Source organism: Motacilla alba, chromosome Z (genome assembly GCF_015832195.1).
Source record: "Motacilla alba alba isolate MOTALB_02 chromosome Z, Motacilla_alba_V1.0_pri, whole genome shotgun sequence".
In the NCBI taxonomy this organism is placed as follows: Eukaryota; Metazoa; Chordata; class Aves; order Passeriformes; family Motacillidae; genus Motacilla; species Motacilla alba.
The window spans coordinates 74834310-74853006 of record NC_052046.1 but is presented as its reverse complement, the minus strand read 5'-3'; the positions used below and the strand labels follow the sequence as shown (position 1 = coordinate 74853006).

Below are 18697 nucleotides of genomic sequence, written 5' to 3'. Positions count from 1 at the left end.
AACACAGGACTTGAAACAATCTAATACTACACAGGAATAAGGACAAAAAGGAAACTACTATTAGATATACACAGCATGAGGTTTTAAAGGTACCTGTTGATGTTTCAGCTGGTGAAGAAATAATACAACTTAGGATCCAATGGATCTTACCATCCAGCTGTTGGTGGGGCACCCATTGAGATCCTTTCCCTCAGTCCCCAGGGAAGCATCCGTGGAATGTGTGTCCAAACTCCAGGCAGAAGTCTCAAACACTTTCAGGGTGTAGGAGGCTTCTGCCTCTGTGGTAATCCATGTGTCTTTTACAGTTTGTCAGTCAGGAATATTTCTTTTATCTCTCCTCACATCTGCTTTCCAGACTGAGATGTTGGTTCTTAGCTGGGGCCTGAGCCCTTTTGGTGCTGGAGATGATCCCTTTGGGCCTTTCAGCCTGGGTTATCTCTTCCAGTCTGCACCCACTGTCTGGGGGAGAGAGGGGAGGACAGTCCTGGCACAAAATTTCCCTTGTGGGGCCACCGGCCACCAGGCTGGGGTGGCCACCACCCTGCCAACTCAGCCCCTGGCAAAAGGGTTTGCACACATACCAGGATAACGTGCTGTAAGTAGGGCCACAGTGCTGGAAATTGGGATGAGGTGACAGGGGAGAGGGGATTAAGAGAAAAAGAAATCTTCTGCACAGTATTTACCATTTCAGTCAGCCTTAAAAATGGTATAGTGAGATGCTGGAATTAGTGTAAAGCTGTGTTATTAGCTTCCAGCACATTGAGGGATCCTTGAAATCTTCTTAGGCTGTGGTTACAGACAGTCTCTGTACTGCATTTATGAAGATTTTGTTTGCTTTTTTTCCTCCCATCAATGTCTAGAGAGTTCCTTGGGCAGGGCTGGATGAAAGTGGATAAAAATGAGAGAACGCCCTATATTATGAAAACTAGTCAACATTTTAATGATGTAAGTACTCTCAAATACAGACTTGCTTTCTAGGAACCCCATGAACTGTTTCTGACCTCTGGAACAGAAATACTGGGTTGTGTTGCAATAGGATGTGCTGTGTTATCTATTAGTGACCGAATGCTGCAGCCTCTTTGTAATTAACAATTTAAATCAAAGCAGATGAAGATTCTCATTTTCAATAATTGGTACTCAGCATTTCAGTGGCAATTTAAGAGAGTAGAACATTTTAAACTGTAGCACAGTGCCTTTCAGCCTACTGAAGAAACTTCAGTTTCTCCAGAGAAATATAACACCAATCCTCTTTAATGCCTTTTGTTTCCCTACACATGTCTTTCTCCTTTATCATTTTCCTTGAATTTTACTGGGAGACTTCCCGATCAGGTTTAGTGCTGGAGACCTTCCCATTGCATCTCGAACCCTTCTTTCTTGTCCCCATCCCCTCCACATGCCCCAAGCTCTGTTTCCAATGTCTTTCCCTGGGTTTGTGAATCACAGAATTCACAGAATCTCTGGGTTGGAAGAGACCTTCAAGACCATCGAGTCCAAGCCAGCCCCAACACCTCAACTGCACACTGGCACCCAGTGCCACATCCAGGCTTTGTCAAACACCCCCAGGGATGGTGACTCCACCACCTCTCCGGGCAGAACATTCCAGAACTTTATCATACTTTGTGTAAAAAACTTTTCCTGCTCTCCAGCCTGTATTTCCCTTGGTGCAGCTCGAGGCTGTGTGCTCTGGTTCTGTCAGTGCCTGGAGACAGAGCCCAGCCCAGCTGAGTACAGGCACCTTTCAGGAGCTGTAGAGAGTGATAAGGTCACCCCTGAGTCTCCTTTTCTCCAGGCTGAGCACCCCCAGCTCCCTCAGCCGTTTGTGTTCCGAGAGCCATCATTTCTGTCATGCTTACCTGGCGGTTTCCCTGCCTCGCCCGTTAATTCCTGACATGCTAGAAGGGATTGTCCTCCAGCTCCCTGAGCCCCTGCCTCTCTCTGTGGCCAGATGAGCAACCTGGTGGCCTCTCAGATCATGAGCTACGCCGACGTGCCCTCGCGGGCCAGCGCCATCGAGAAGTGGGTGGCGGTGGCCGACATCTGCCGCTGCCTGCACAACTACAACGGCGTGCTGGAGATCACCTCAGCCCTCAACAGAAGTGCCATCTACAGGCTCAAGAAAACCTGGGCAAAGGTGTCCAAACAGGTGAGAGGGACACGGCCACGGTGGGCTCTTGTATGTGCTGGGACCCCTGTCGTTGGAAGGAATGATGAATCTGACTCCATGTGCTCAGAAGGCTGATTTAGTATTTTATGATACGGTATTATATGAAAGAATGCTATATTAACTCTACTAAAGAATACAGAAAGGATACAGACAGAAGGCTAAACAGATAATAATGAAAACTTGTGACTTCTTCCAGAGTCCGGACACAACCGGACTGTGATTGGCCATTAAGTCAAAACAATCCACATGAAACAACCACCTGTGGGTAAACAATCTCCAAACACATTCCAAAGGCGCAAAACACGGGAGAAGCAAATCAGATAATTATTGTTTTCCTTTTTCTCTGAGGCTTCTCAGCTTCCCAGGAGAAAAATCCTGGGCAAAGGGATTTTTCAGAGAATATAAATATGACAGTGGGCAGTTCTGATTCCATTGCCTGCCCTGCCCTGAGACAGAGCCCCTCCTGTGAATATTTCTGCTTTTCCACCACCTGGGATGTAGGAAATGGAAAAATAGAAACTTCCACAGATACTGAAGGGTTTGCTTTGCAGCCTTGGAAGAAGCTGGGATTGATGTAAAAATAAAAGTTAATAAAAACGCAGACATTAAGCAGAAAAATTATAAACTTGTGTTTCTATTGTTGTAAGTAAGAATATGCCTTAAATAAGTGAGAAACTGTGTTGGGTAAAATGGTGAAGGGTTTTATAGTGTAGTAATGTAGTTGTGTAGAGTAGGCTAAGAGTTTAGATGTTATAATAGAAGCATATGTGTGTACATGTAATTTTATATATAATTCTATTATTTTATATATAGAAAACACTAAATAATTATATAATTGTATATAAATAATTATATAATATATAATTATATAATATATATTATATACTATTGTATATTTACATATTATTATATATTATATTTATAATATAATATTATATTTACAATTATATATTATATATTATATATTATATATTATATATTATATGTTACATATATAATACATAATATATATTATATATTATATATATTATGTATTATATATAATTATATAATATATAATATATTATATAATTATAAATATAATATATAATAATATATAATGCATATAATACATGTATCATATATTTATTATTGTGTATGTAATTATTATAATTACACACAAATATATAATTATATATTATGGTAATATAATTTTATCCCATTGGATAAAAACATCTGCAGTGCCACAGAATTAAGTAGAGGTGATAGGCTGGAAAAAGCAAAATAAACTTTGTCACAACTTTCCATTGGATTAGAATGTTCTATATTGCCTTGTAATGAAGAAACTTGTGACTAGCTTGAGCTATGGCTGTCTTCCTAGTCCTCTAAAATCTCACAACCTTTGAGGCTGAGGCTGATGTTTATCTGAGTAATAAATCATTTTTAGCCCAACAGTAGTCCCATCCCCTCATTAAGGTGTTGATAATAGTGGGACTGGCATTTTCTGTCCAGGAATTTTGTATATTTTGTATATAGTTTTTTTAATCTGTGGAAACAAAATGTTTTCAAGGTAATTGGCAGGTGCCAATTGGTCTGAATGGCTGAAATGTTGAAGAAAACTAAATTTAGGTGTTTTCTGGTAGACACATCTGGGTGGTTACAAGCTATGGTTAAAGTCTGGCCATGTGCCTAAAATAGGAACTGTCTGTGCAGAAAGCCTTTAGGAAGGTCAGAACCTCTCAGATTCCTGGGTTTTTCTACCCAGAAAGAGACTGTTGATAAAAAGTCTTCTTTCTCATTTAGGAGCTCAAGTTTAGGTGCAGTGAACACCTCCCTTCAACCCTTACTGGCTGCTGAGAATGTCTGCAAAAAACTGCCAGCCTCAAAAACAAGACACACACAGTAAAAAAAGGCCTGTCAGGATGAAAATAATCCATTCTTTTATGTTCTGTGTTCTAAATGGTGCAGAGAAATACAATTAAAATAAATTCGGACTGTAGCACCTTTTCCAGTCAGGTTTTTCTCAGCTGCTTCACAGCTGGTGGTACGTTCTTCTATCTAAAAATCTGTTAAAAATTCTTTCTGTACAAACTGCTGTAAGTGAGCTTACCTCCAAAAAGTTTTACAGATATAGAATTAGTTTGATTTTTAAACTTTTCAATTAAAAAAGAAGAAACCAAACCCACAGCAGACTGGTGCTGTGGCACAGTCCTCTGGTACCTATTGGGAATGCAATCTGGGTTTTTTATCAGCCTGCTACGTAGAAGAAAGTGACTCTGCCTGCCTACAGCTCTCTCTTAATTGGAAATTCAGCTTCAAATGGGATGAATTTCCCATCATTCTCTACACTCAAGTCTCAAGTCAGCAGCATAAACAGGCTGAAAATCAAATTTATTTCACTTTAGAAGGAACCCGGGTCTGGCGATGCCAGTGATTACACAAATCACTGACAGTGATTCGTGTAAGCCACGAATATATTCTCATTTACATACCCAGCTTTTCTCTGTAGCTTGGAGGCAAAAATCATCTCAGTGCTCCAAGGCAGTGACCATCCTTTGCTGTCACCAACTTCAGTCGATGCAGCTGAGGATCCTCAGCCACATTTTGGATCTGTTGTGTTCTTGTGTGCACAGCAAACTGAATTCCAGACCATCAGGGCAGTAAATCTGTGGGTTTTCCTCCACTTGCAGGGTAATATCAGCATAAATGCAGGTTCTTTATATCACTCATAGCGCTGCCTGATCTCCGTTTGCAGAAAGACAGGAGGAGCTGCAGTAAAGTTCCTAATTCAGTAATGCCTGCTGTACTACTCTAGAAAATGGGGTGGGGATGATAAGTGAATTACACCTTTGTTAGAATCTAATTCCAGTCATTTACATGCACCAGCAATGACATTTGAAATGCATTTTCTTCCCAGACAAAAGCACTCATGGACAAGCTTCAGAAGACTGTGTCATCTGAGGGAAGATTTAAAAACCTGAGAGAAATGCTCAAAAAGTAAGCACCCCACAGTATACAACTGTGTTTGTTATAAGCAGTGGATAGTTCATGTTAAAGATTAATTGACTGTGATTAAGCTTTAATATTTTTTTTTTTTTGCCTAATAATGTTTTAAATTCTAGGTTGGTTCTATTTGGCAGTATTGTTTTGCTGCATATGCTGTGATTTAATACCCATGATGGGTAAGCATAGTAGCTCCAGAGAATTACTGAAACAAATTGAACTATTTTTTCTGTGTGAACACTCCCTGTTGGGGTTTCACTCGCTCTGATAAACTTTTTCAATAAGTGTAAAGCCAGATTTATAAATTGAGCTTTTTATGAAAAACAGGATTGCTCTAGTTAAGAATTTTAGGGTTTGGGACTAAGCCTGTGTGAGGTCGCAGACCCATCTGTATGACAATAAATTGTGTTTTTGATGAAAAACTATGAGAGGAACATAGGGGCAGGACAAAGGCACAGGGATATTTCTTCTCCTGTGGCCTCCCAGCCTGCTGCAAAACAGCCTGCTGCTTTTGTGCAGCAGTCCTTGAATACTGTTTTCTTTAATTGATTTGCCGGATCGCTTTTTGACATTCTGTAATTTTGGTATCCAGAATATTCCATGTCAAGTGTTCTACAGTTTATGCAGAGCTGAATTCAGCCGTACAAACGCCTGGATTTTTGTGAGCTTTGCAATTGGAAGCAGGCTTTTCAGAATTGAGTGGCACAACTAGCTCAAGTGAGGAGCTGAGAACTGAACAACCAGCATAATTAACGGTCTAATTTTAAAAATGCCACTAATATTAGATATTGGGCAGAATGCATTCAGTTTATCACAGGCAGAGCAAGCACAGCTCAAGCAGAGCCAGAGGAGCTGTTTGTCCCGGAAAGGAATGCAACCCATGGATTAGAACTGGGCAAAGGAATAAAGAGTTTGTGCAAGTTAGGGAAAAATGCATTTGCAAATGTAGCTGCAGGCATATAAGCTGATTTGTTGGTTTACAGCTGCAACCCACCTGCTGTTCCCTACCTTGGGATGTACCTGACTGACCTGGCATTTATTGAGGAAGGAACACCCAACTTCACTGAGGAAGGCCTTGTCAATTTCTCCAAAATGAGAATGGTAATTTTCGGTTTCATACGTGCTTCGCCAGCGGGTGTTTAATTGCGTGAGTTAATTATTGATTTCATTGAAACTCCTCTGATTTTACCTGTGGAGAAGCTTCTTCGGGGCTGTGCACTAGAGGCAGCGCTGGGAGAACAATAATTCAATCCAGTCTTCTATCCCCACCTTCTGGCAGGCTGGGTGTTTTCACGGGCTGAATTTGTCTCCGGTTCACTTTCTCAGAAAGGACAGCAAAAGCAGCTGCCTGGAGCCTGGTGGAGGAGCAAGAAAAAGCTTTTTTAAATAAGCAGAATTACAGGAATGCAGTGATTCACCAGGAAGCAGTAATCACAGTGTTCTTTTCAAAGAGTGCTCTGGTCTATCTGAAAAGCACTTTAAAGTTGATGTCTCTCCCACTGCCATGTAATGCTGTTTTGTAACAGCTCCTCGGAGGGAGCCATGGAAATTTCTCCTCTAATCTCAGCTTAATGCCCGTCTTAGGGCTGCACTCTGCAGCAGTCACTCGAGGCAAAGAACGGGGAGGTTTCATTATGGGCGGAGTGTTGGTTCACTCGGGGCTGGCTGAGGAATAAATGTTTGATTTGGGAAAGTGAAGTCCTGGGGAGCTGTTGGGAGATGATCCCTACCCTTCCCTTCCCTCCTCCCGACAGAGGAGGAGTTAACAGAGGCCAGCAGAGACACAGTGAAGTCTTGTCAGGAATGAGGTGTTGTGGCTGTAATTGTGACAGACGGTGATCCCTACCAGTTCTACAAGTAAATAAATATATAAGCTTCCTATAATGAAGTTATGTATTTTAAATATGTAAGTTGAACTTATATATTTTTATATATATACGCGTGAGTTGAGTGGAATAATTTGGTGCAGAATTCTTGCTTTGTGTGGCTTGGCTGAAGCAGAACTGTGGGTGAACTTACGTCCATGTGCTCTTTTGAAAGATCTCGCATATCATCAGGGAAATCCGCCAGTTCCAGCAGACCTCCTACCGCATCGAGCACCAGCAGAAGGTGAGGCTCCTGCCTGCCCCTGACATCAGGCTGTGGCAGCGAGGACTCGAGAGGCACAGCTGCCTCTGAGAGCTGAAGTTGGTGTCTTCTGCTCCCGTGCATGGAGGAGAGGACAGACAGACACACGGACGGGTCCTTGGGGTGGTGAGACCCTCACCCCGCAGGACCTCTTTGTTTGATGCCTTCTGAAGAAGTTTTTTGCTCCTCTGGCAGGGGATTGCAGCCTTGGAGGATGTGAAGGGTCCAGAGGGAGGTGTGTTCTCCCTGTCCTGAGATCCTGGGATGAGGGTCAGGCAATGCTCCAAGCACCTGCTGGAGCATCCTGCAATTCTTGGTCCCTTTGCTCTTCTCAGGAGTGATGCAGCTGTGACCTAAGCTGGTCAGTGCCTTCAGAGAAGGCTCATCCCAGACTCCAGAAGAGCAGTTTGGGCTGAGGTAACCTGGCAAAGGATTGGCCCATTCCTAAGAGGAATTAATCCTAATTAATTCTCAGAGGGCTGCAGGTGCATCTTCCTGCCAGCAGCATTGCAAGCAGCTGCTGGGCTTCTCAAGAAAACAGCACAAGGCGATCTCAGGACCCAAAATGTGCTGAGAGGGAAGGAAAGCTGGGAGGTTTCTGAGGCAGTCACATGCAGCCTGTCCATCTGTGTTTTCCCCACCCCAGGTCACTCACTACCTGCTGGACAAGACCCTCATCATCGACGAGGACACCCTGTACGAGCTGTCCCTGAAGATTGAGCCGCGGCTCCCCGCCTGAGCCCTGCGCAGCCCTGCACACAGCTCTGGGACAGTGGAACCACGCCTGCCGCCGCCTAAACACAGCCAGAGAAACTCTGAGAAGAGTGCCAGCTCTCTTTTCCCATGAGAGATACACAGCCTTTCCCTCTCAGGCAACACAGACCAGTGTTGGAGGTGAAAGGCAAAGACCCTTCCTACCCGGCTTAAGCGATTTCTGCTTTGCAAAGACCATGTTTGGCACTAGGGACCATGATTTCCTGGAAAACAGGAGACTTTCCTGTGAACAGGCACTCACTGCAGCCACCTCACGTGGCAGATCAAGGGTACAGATTTAAATGGTGGAAATAGACTCAGGTGTGTTAGGATAAGTAAGCAAAGTGAGGTGGCTGGGTTGATGGCTAACTGTGTGTTCACTGAGGCAGTAATGGCTGTGGTGTTCTCACTGTGTGGATTTCATTGAAAAAGCAGGATCTTAGCACTCATCTGCTACCTTGGAGTGATATTAGGACAGCATCTAGTTACTTCAGACCTGCAGTTGTTCTAAACACCTGCTGTACATGTAATGCTACTTGTTGCAAAACATTTTCTTCTTTAAATGTCTCGTCAGCCTTTTCTAAGGTGACTGATTGTATCTATAAAAAGTATTTGTAAATATGTTTCTCATCAGTGAGAGTATTTGCAGCATGGGGAGCAAATGGGCTGGTGGAATAGTTGTAAATAGCTGCCAGCTGGGAGGGTGAGGGGACCCAGAGGGGTGGTGCAGGGGATGGGGAGTCGTGTTGCACACAGCTCTGGGAGAGGCACTTTATTTTCCTGCACCTCCTGCAGCTTCTCTGACAAGTCAGGCTACAGAGCACAATCTGGACACACTGTGGAGAGAAATACATGTCTGTCTGGCAGCAGGTGGTGATCAGCAGTGAACACTTGGAGCTGCAGTGACAGTTTCGTTTTACGTGGAATCGGTGGTTTGAAAAATGTCTTTTTTGGGTTTTTTGATTTTTTTTTTTGTTTGTTTGTTTTTTTTTTGTTCTTGTTCAGCCATTTGGCATTGACTTAGCTGTAAACCTGAACGTGTCAGTGAAGGCCAGCAAACACAAAGTATGTATTTTTGTCTCAGCTGGTAACTATCACTTGCTTCTGTTTGAGCAAATGTGCTGTTCGTCGTTGTAGTCAGATCCTCTGCTTTTGTGACGTACCAGGTGGACAGATGTCATTCCTACAGTAGTTGTTGTACTTGTTGTATTTTCCTCATCAAGAGTGGCCTGTTGTAGCTGCATGGGAAGTGAGCTCAAATGCTGTAAAGGGCATCATAGTATAAAACACAGGTGTTAGCACTGTTGAAAACAAAAATTGGCTGGAAAAGTGTCCTTACTTTTCCAATGATACTCAGCCAGTTGAAGAAATAGGGCTATATCACCGTATACCTCCCTTCAATCCTCTCAGGGAGACAGATGTTTCAAACAGATTGTGACTTAGGCCTATTTGATCTGACACAGTCGTGATGCTTCTTAACGCTGGCGATGAAAAACGGACCTGCCTGGCTTGTGGTTTTTGTCTTTATTTGCACTTTAATTACATTGCTGGCCCAGCCCAGAGCTGCACGGACGAGTTCCAATTGTTCTGTCTGAGTGTGAGCGCCAGCATCTACAAATGTACCTTAGCAACTGTAAATTTCATTAAGGTCCTTCTCCACAAGGACCCTCTCCTTGTAAATAACTGCATGGGGAGGTGCCGCAGAGACTGGAAAATTCCTCCATTAGAAAAAGCAGACAGCAGGAGAGAAGGACATGCTAGGAACACTTTAAATAGTTCTGGCTGATGATTGCTGTAGAAATGTTACTTACAGAAGCTTTCTGTTGTTAAAAAAAAAAAAAGTGTTTGTTTCTTTTGACTAATGATTGACAAGAAGCTGATTGCATCCCAATGCATGATATGAGGAGAAAAAAAAAAAAAACAACAAAACAAAACAAAAAACGAGCATGGTTTGTTTGGACCACAAAACCAACTGACTGGGTGTTTCCTGTGCAAAAGCAGTTACCATTCAGTAGTTTCATGAAACACTTTGAAGTCATGGAGCAACAGGGAAAAACGTGGTCCAAAAAAAGTGACTTCTTACGTTGTTTTTGTTGTTTCTTTGTTGACAAAGCAAACGTGTAACAGCTGTCAGTGTGAATGGGCATCTCTGTTGTACGCTGTGAAGTGCTGCTTTATCTGCCTGTACCCGGTTTTACCAAATCTCGATGTTCTTAGGGTTACAGGGTACAGATCCTCGTCGTGCTCCTGGCTGTGTGCTTTCTCGCGTGTGTGCTGCTCAGTGCGTTTCAGCGCTGGCTCGCAGGGCTGTGCTGTGCTCGTGTGGCCGGGGGAGGGCACGGGGGGCACACCTGGGCTCTGCCCGAGGGGCTGAGCTGCGAACCTCTGCGAATGCGCTAGCTCAGCCCCTCTGGGAAGGCACGTCCTGCTCATATGCCAAAGGTTGCCTCTTGCCCCAGCGGTCAGAATCGGGAGAGTGGGATGCTTGATCCGTGTTCGTAGCAGCAGCAGCAAAATTGTTTAAAAATTATTATGGTCACAGCAACGTTTGACTTGCCGATGGCTTCACGTCGATGTTTTTGCTTGGGGATACAATGCTTTTGTTAAAGCGCAGGGGAAAGCGAGGATGCGCCTCGTCACCCACAGCCCCTGCCGCGGCTGCAGCGCCGTCAGCACAGCTGGGAACAGCTGTTCTGCAGCCGCCGGCAGCTGGGCTGTGGGCTGAGTGCTGCGCCTCTGAGTGGCCCGAGTGCCTGTGCTGGAGCCCTGCTGCGTGTTTGGGCTGCGGCAATGGTCAGCAGGCAGCAGCAGCGCCCCGCTTTGTGCGAGCCTTTGCCCGTCCCGGTGCGCCCGGCTGAGCCCGGCGCTGTCCCGGTGCCAGCGCAGCACGGAGCGGCGCATCTCGCCCACCACACACCCCCTGCTCGCCTCGGCCGTTCCCGGGAGCTCGGCTCCCGCTGAGGACTCTGTGCTCTCGCTGTCTTTTAGCATCTTTTAGCTCCTAAGCTCGCAGCTCTTTGGCCGCGGGAGCATCCCAGAGCGGCGGAGGGAGCGGCGGCAGCCCCGCGGGCGAGGATGCCCCGCACACAGAAGGGCCGAAGCGCCTCTCCACTTGCCTTCTGAGCCCCCAGCCTGCCCGCAGCGGGCGGGGGCTGCTCCCAGCCCGGCGGGGCCGGGCGGCCATGGGGATAAAGCTTTTTTTTTTTTTTTTTTTTTTTTTTTTTTTTTTTTTTCACCCGGTGGGCTCCGCCGGACCGCGCAGCGCATCAGTAGCAGCCCGGGCGGGACCGCGGCCACCTGGGCAGCAGCACAGACACGTCCCCTCCAGCGACGGAGAGCGCTCGTCACACGCTGACACAGGGTTAGAGTTGCCTTCACCCCCAGCCTTCAGCCCCAGCCCTCTGCCCCCCGACCCAGCGGCTGTTGTTAGTGACCGAGCCCCCGAGTGCTGATGGCGTAGGTGAAAACCTGTGGAGTTTCACAGTGGCAGTGTGTGTTCGTTCTGTCCCTTTCCTCTGGCTCGTCCTGTGACACGCGGACACGTGGCACTGATCGCCCCGATGTCCCAGTCGGGAGGAGGTCCCCGTCCTCTTTCTGCTTTCCTAGTTTTTAATACTGATTGTTGTTCTGTAGGATAAGAAGGAACTTAATTATTTTAATTATTTATTAACTTAAACCGTGTTGATTTTGATTTCAGAACATGTTAATTATCCCAGGTTTTCCTTCATGTGTATTATTTATTTTAAGGGTTTTACAAAGGCATTGTTTTGTTTGTGTCGACATTCAGTCTCTCATCCTTTCACTCTTAGCAGCAACACTAAACCCTGATGATTTAAAACTCTCACCCATTGTGACATTTTTACCCACCCGTAACTTCACTCACCAAGGGCAAAACCCTTCAGACCTCATTCTGACAATACCTTAGGCTTCACCGAGAGCTTTTCATAAGTCTTTGGGGATCTGGCTCTCAGCTATTTGCCTGTTACAGTTTTTGCCTCCAAAGGTCAAATGTCTCTGTCTAGGATGCTTCATGTCCAAAATGCTGCTCAGTGATGGTTGTTCTGTTGCACCTGAGGTAGTCTCTGAAGTTCTGTTACCTAGGGCAGTAGATGTGTGTTTACTTGACAGATGTACCTGTATGGAATGTGTTGCTCAGTGCACAACCCAGATGTTTTTGCATGTATTGCAACTTCTCTTCTGACCCGAGGTTACTGCTTTGTATTGTTAGTAAGGCATACCAGGCAAGCTGTTGTGCCTGTGTGCTAATAAACATCCTTTTCTTTCCCGAGTTTCGAGAGTCCTCACTGGAATTTATTATTTCCCCCCTCCTCGTGAAGAATCCAATCCACTCCTTCTGAATTACTGAGTCTCTTAGAAAAACAAGTCATTAAAGGGGAGGGAAAAAAAATAGGTGAAAATGTTGTGTCTTTAATGGGAAAGAATGGTTTGAATTACTGCGTTTCACTCTTCTTTTTCACTCACAATGCCTTGCAGCTGCCCTGGGCTTCACGGGTAATAACTGACATTGGGTTTGGCCTTGTCTCCACACGTCCCTTGCTTTCTCTGGGCTGGTGTCCTGCCCTGGATTTAAATCCACGGTAAAGGCACATTTCATACACGGGAAAAGGCAGGAAACACAGTGGTTTGTGAGTAGGTCCTGCCCCTCCCCTTGTGATAGGAAAACAAGTCACGTGGAGATAAAATGATTTGCAAATTGAAGAAAATACTTGACAGAGGCTGGGAGTCCAAAACCAGGTCTCCAGCTGGTGTTACATGCTTTAATCACTGGTTACAGCTTGGACCCAGTAATTTCATTAAAACAGCAAGATTCCTCTTAAACTTGTTTAAAGAATTAACATTTTAAATAAGAAAACAGCAATGGCACTGCAGGTCTGTGTAAGAAGGAGATGCAGCAAGTGACATAATAAAATCAGCCTCTATTCAGTGCTTTGTGACCTTGTGGCCACATCTTCTCCACTCTGCTTACATTTGTGGTGTTTCACATAAAAACTGAAATTAACCGAGAGAGCAGCTTACCCTTGGAGTTGTCAGCTACTGACAATGGGAGAAAATAAATTACAATACCTCCCAAGCTGCCTTGTTTGTAAGTGCTGCAGGATAATTCAATTTCAAGTTGTTTTCCCAACACTTTAAACCATTCATTTCACCTATGCCAAGCAGTTGGCTGATTTAAATCCTTATTTTAAGGCCACCATTGTAGGATCACAGACTGGTTTGGGTTGGGAAGGACCTTAAATCCCACCCAGTGCCACCCCTGGGACACTGCCAGTGTCCAGCCTGGCCCTGGGCACTGCCAGGGATCCAGGGGCAGCCCCAGCTGCTCTGAGAATTCCATCCCAGCCCCTGCCCACCCTGCCAGGGAACGATTCCTCATTCCCAAGATCCCATCCATCCCATCCTCTGGCACTGGGAGCCATCCTGGACTCTCCAAATAAATCCGAGAGCACCCAGCCCTCTTCATTGTTGACCACAAAGGAAGCAGGGGAAGCTCGTGGTTAGAGGCTGCTCAAAATCCTCAGCTCTGTGAAGAAATTAGCCTTGACTGGTCCTGCAAAGGTTACAAATAGGAATTGTAAAGACTGAATTATGCCTTGAAAGCTACACCCCACTATTCTGGCCCCATTCCTGTACAGCCTGAAAAGAGGTAAAATCAGAGAAGACCACATTTTATCCTTGAAATTTCCAGTTTCAAAGAGGACTGAAACAGTGACTGGTGCTTGTTCCAGCTCCTGGCTGCTGGACACACCTCTGTACAGGGGGGTTGGCAGAGGTAGGAGCAGCAAGAATCGCTTCAATTTTGTTTTCTCAGAAGTGGCACCTCCACTGTGAGACACTCTGGGCCGGGCAGATGGGCCAGAAACACTGACAGAATTATTGCTAAAAACTTATCTTCTCTCACCCTGCCCTCCCTGGAAGTTTATAGCATTGGGGACAATGTGTACAATTCACATCTAGATCCTTGACACGTTTCATGCAGAGCAAACCCAGGACTTTTCCAGACAGAGAGGACACAAAGTCTTATCAGTACCTCATCTTCCATTTGAAATAGTAATACTTTGTTCATTCCATTCTATTTGCTGCGAAAATTTCATCGCCAGTGGGAAAACCATGTGAAAAAAGAGCACTTTTTTCCTTTTCTAACCATTCCTTCCTGGGTTTCTATGACAAAGAAATGCTGGAGCACCACGAAGGGAAGAGAGAAAGTGTCCAGAGTTCAAGATACCTTGAACTCTGTGCTTCTTGTGGCACCTTGTGAGCTGTGGTTTTCTGGTCATTACTGGTTTGAAGCCCCTGACAGTCAACATCTCAGAACTGATTCACTTGTGTCTGCAATGCAGCTGGAAAAAAAAAAATCAAAAATAAAAGAAAAAAAAAAAAAAAAAGAAAAAGAAAAAAAGAGAGAAAAAACCCATGACCACTTATTGGATTTTGGAGATTCTTGCTATTCCAAAGGGTCATTTCATGTGTAGGAAAGCCTATTCTCCTCTCTTTAGCCAGAAAACAAACTGCTAATTATAGACAGCCTTTCCTCTAGTGGATGTCCTGTGAAGAGCAACTTTAATAAGTTAAAAATAGCTGGGGTTATTTTTAAAACGTTGGTTGGGCCTCGTTGAGCTCTTTATTTAGTGGAGATGCATTATCACCTTGGGGAGCCTTTCCCTGGAGGAGTCACAAGTGTAGGGGTGACTGCTCTGTGCCTGCTTGTCCCCATGGCCAGTGTGTGCCCATGGCTGACACCAAGGGCTGGCTTTACTCCCCAGCCCCTGTGGGATGCAGGGCTCGGATCCCCCCAAAAAGGGAATTTTTCCCAGCCCCTGTGGGATGCAGGGCTTGGATCCTCCCAAAAAGGGATTTTCCCCAGCCCCTGTGGGATGCAGGGCTTGGATCCCCCCAAAAAGGGATTTTCCCCAGCTCCTGTGGGATGCAGGGCTTGGATCCCCCCAAAAAGGGAATTTTTTCCAACCCCTGTGGGATGCAGGGCTTGGATGCCCCCAGAAAGGCATTTTCCCCAGCCCCTGTGGGATGCAGGGCTTGGATCCCCCCAAAAATGGAATTTTTCCCAGCCCCTGTGGGATGCAGGGCTTGGATCCCCCCAAAAAGGGATTTTCCTCAGCCCCTGTGGGATGCAGGGCTTGGATCCCACCAAAAAGGGAATTTTTTCCCCAGCCCCTGTGGGATGCAGGGCTTGGATCCCCAAAAAACGGAATTTTCCCCAGCTCCTGTGGGATGCAGGGCTTGGATCCCCCAGAAAGGCATTTTCCCCAGCCCCTGTGGGATGCAGATCCCCCCCAAAAAGGGATCTTCCCCAGCCCCTGTGGGATGCAGGGCTTGGATCCCCAAAAAGGGATTTTCCTCAGCCCCTGTGGGATGCAGGGCTTGTATCCCTCCCCAAAAAGGGATTTTTCCCCAGCCTGAGCCCTCGGTGGCTGCACAGTGTAAGGGGATATTGAGCATCCACAGTCACGAGGAATTCTCAGTGAGAGGTCAGGGTAACCCCTGGGTATCAGCTGTGCTTGCTCTGCTCCTCTGCCTCATTCTGAATCCCAGGAATTACAGACCCATGGAGCTGGAAAACCAGGAACTGCCATTGCACCGGGGGACAATCCAGCCTCCAGTAGAGAAGGACATTGTGTCCAGTGGCTTTTTGCTGCTCTAGTTTAGCAGAGCTCTGACTTTGGCGGCAGCAGAGACACTGCCCTGTGTCCTTGCAAAGCTCAGGACACACACACAGCCCCCTCCAACCCCTAATTCCACACGCAGGATTTGTGAGAACAGCTCAGCTCATCGCTCCTGTCCCGACTCCTTCCACTGCTCATAAATTACCCCCTGTGCATGGAAACTTGGCTTCAAATGAACTTTCTTCTCCATAATTGTGGCAATCAGAAAGGCCCTTCCATAAAACACAGCCGCCTTTGCCTGGCCCTTGCAGGTAACTCCCCTGTCCAGCAGCTCCCACAACATCAGCAGTGAAACCACAGCAGCACCTCAGCTGATAGATAATTACGCTAGAGATGGAAATAGGGGTTATTTATGGAGGATCCTTGGCATCCCAAGTGTTCCAGCAGCTGAGTTTCTCACAAAATAGACCACAGACCAGCAGTAAAGCCAAGCTATTTTTTAAGTATTAATGATATATTCTTCAGAAATCATTAGGGAACTTGCTAACAATGCTTTTCCTGGCGTTTGTGCTGTAAATTCACAGTATGGGGTTTGTTTGCATCCTCTGCTCTTCCCAGGCTCTCAGCTGGCAAATAGCTTGAACCTGTGCATAATCCAGCCAGGCACTTCATGCCATCCCCTGCTTCCAGGGGAAGTCCTGGTCTGTTCAAGGCCTCCATGAAAAAAAGGTGAAAAATATAAAAGTAGAGATATATATTTTATATATTAAAATAAATATAAATATAAATATAAATATAAATATAAATATAAATATAAATATAAATATAAATATAAATATAAATATAAATATAAATATAAATATATGTATATATATGATGGAGGTGTGTGCCTCCATCATGAGCCATGGATTTCCTGGGCCCCTATTTCCTTGCTCATGTTACCTCAAGAGATCCACAGTTGGTTTTTTTCCCTCTATCAACACCAGGAGCACACTGTTGGGTTGATAAAAAACTGGTGTGCTTAATGGGCTGTTTCCAGATGGATTGATCTGGAGTGGCTGTTTTGGTTGTAATTAATCTGTGTGTGCATGGTTCCCATCAGCCCAAACAAGGCATGGCATTCTGGGAGAGAGATGTCTGTGTTCTGCAAAGTTTAACAATTGTGAAATGCGGGTTTAGAAAAATCCTATGTAAAACTGAAAGAATATTAAATGTACAAAGGGAAAATGTTTTGGTTTTTTTTAAAGCTGCAAAGTGCTGGCCTCTGTGCTCCTCTGTCAGCCTTGACACATGTTCAGCTCTGGTGGGAGCAGGGCCAGGTTAAAGAAACTGATTATTCTTTCATGGTTCCCAAACCATCGTGTGTTATTTGCTGCTGTAATTCACTGCTGCATAGCTATAGAGACACAGCAATTCTAAATGCAATATAGCAATATAACAATAGTAATTCTACATGAGAGGCTTCAGAGGCCACTTCATGTTTCTGGGCCCCTCTGCCTTACGAACACTCAGGAATTAATGCCATGAATTAAAAAGTGAAGGGGAGGAACAACAGCCCCAAATTCCCTGCTGTGATCCCAGCTCAGCTCAGCTCCCTGCCCTGATCTGTTCCCACTGGGATGGGAGTGAGGAATTGTGGCATTGCCCTGCCCTGCTGTCCCTCTGGAGAGGGCAGGGTAATGCCAAAATTTTGGGCAGGGCTGACCTTTTCCCTTTTCCTTTTCCTTTCCTTTTCCTTTCCTTTCCCTTTTCTTTTTCCCTTTTCCCTTTTCATTTTCTTTTCTCTTTTCCCTTTTCGTTTTCTTTTCCCTTTTCCCTTTTCCTTTTCCTTTTCCCTTTTCCTTTTCTTTTCTCTTTTCCCTTTTCCTTTTCCCTTTTCCCTTTTCCTTTTCTTTTCTCTTTTCCCTTTTCCTTTTCTTTTCCCTTTTCCTTTTCTTTTCCCTTTTCCTTTTCTTTTCTCTTTTCCCTTTTCCTTTTCTTTTCTCTTTTCCCTTTTCCTTTCTTTCTCTTTTCCCTTTTCCTTTTCCCTTTTCTTTTCTCTTTTCCCTTTTCCCTTTTCCTTTTCCCTTTTCTTTTCCCTTTTCCTTTTCCCTTTCCCTTTTCTTTTCTCTTTTCCCTTTTCCTTTCTTTCTCTTTTCCCTTTTCCTTTTCCCTTTTCTCTTTTCCCTTTTCCCTTTTCTTTTCTCTTTTCCCTTTTCCTTTCTTTCTCTTTTCCCTTTTCCTTTTCCCTTTTCTCTTTTCCCTTTTCCCTTTTCTTTTCTCTTTTCCCTTTTCTTTTCTCTTTTCCCTTTTCCTTTTCTTTTCTCTTTTCCCTTTTCCTTTTCCCTTTTCTTTTCTCTTTTCCCTTTTCTTTTCTCTTTTCCCTTTTCCTTTTCTTTTCTCTTTTCCCTTTTCCCTTTCCCTTTTCTTTTCCCTTTTCCTTTCCTTTTCCCTTTTCCCTTTTCCTTTTCTTTTCCCTTTTCCTTTTCTTTTCCAATTTCCTTTTCTTTTCCAATTTCCTTTTCCTTTTCTTTTCTCTTTTCCCTTTTCTTTTCTCTTTTCCCTTTTCCTTTTCTTTTCTCTTTTCCCTTTTCCCTTTCCCTTTTCTTTTCCCTTTTCCTTTCCTTTTCCCTTTTCCCTTTTCCTTTTCTTTTCCCTTTTCCTTTTCTTTTCCAATTTCCTTTTCTTTTCCAATTTCCTTTTCCTTTTCCCTTTTCCTTTTCTTTTCTCTTTTCCCTTTTCTTTTCTCTTTTCCCTTTTCCTTTTCTTTTCCCTTTCCCTTTTCCCTTTCCCTTTTCCCTTCTGGCTGCTCCTGAGCGCGTCCCCGGGCCAGGACCATCCTCCCCGCCCGTGTCCGTCTGTCTGTCCGCGCTCTGAGCGGCGCTCGGGGGATGATGTTGCTGTCGCCCCGCTGCTGCCACATCCCGCTGACGCCCTCAAGGGCACCCTTGCCCGGGCAAATGCCACTCACGTAACCCGGCCGGGCAGGATTGGCCCCCCGCAGGAATTATTTTGGTTTCCCTCACCTCCTCCTGCCCGTCTCAAATTTCCT

General features: G+C 45.0%; 1 protein-coding gene across 6 annotated transcripts in view; it reads left to right on the top strand.

Moving 5' to 3' along the window:
- Nucleotides 1-12315, top strand: part of RASGRF2 (Ras protein specific guanine nucleotide releasing factor 2) — a 132053-nt gene extending 119738 nt beyond the window's left edge. For 3 of the 6 annotated variants that reach the window (XM_038123817.1, XM_038123814.1, XM_038123813.1), the window contains exons 22-27: nt 861-945; nt 1946-2143; nt 5061-5140; nt 6130-6247; nt 7187-7255; nt 7920-12315. In XM_038123817.1, coding sequence (XP_037979745.1) covers nt 861-945; nt 1946-2143; nt 5061-5140; nt 6130-6247; nt 7187-7255; nt 7920-8012 — 643 coding nt within the window. In that variant the 3' untranslated portion in view covers nt 8013-12315. The remainder of the gene's footprint in view (nt 1-860; nt 946-1945; nt 2144-5060; nt 5141-6129; nt 6248-7186; nt 7256-7919) is intronic. The other 3 variants (XM_038123819.1, XM_038123818.1, XM_038123815.1) reach the window with 1 other exon arrangement.
- Nucleotides 12316-18697: the final 6382 nt, after the last annotated feature.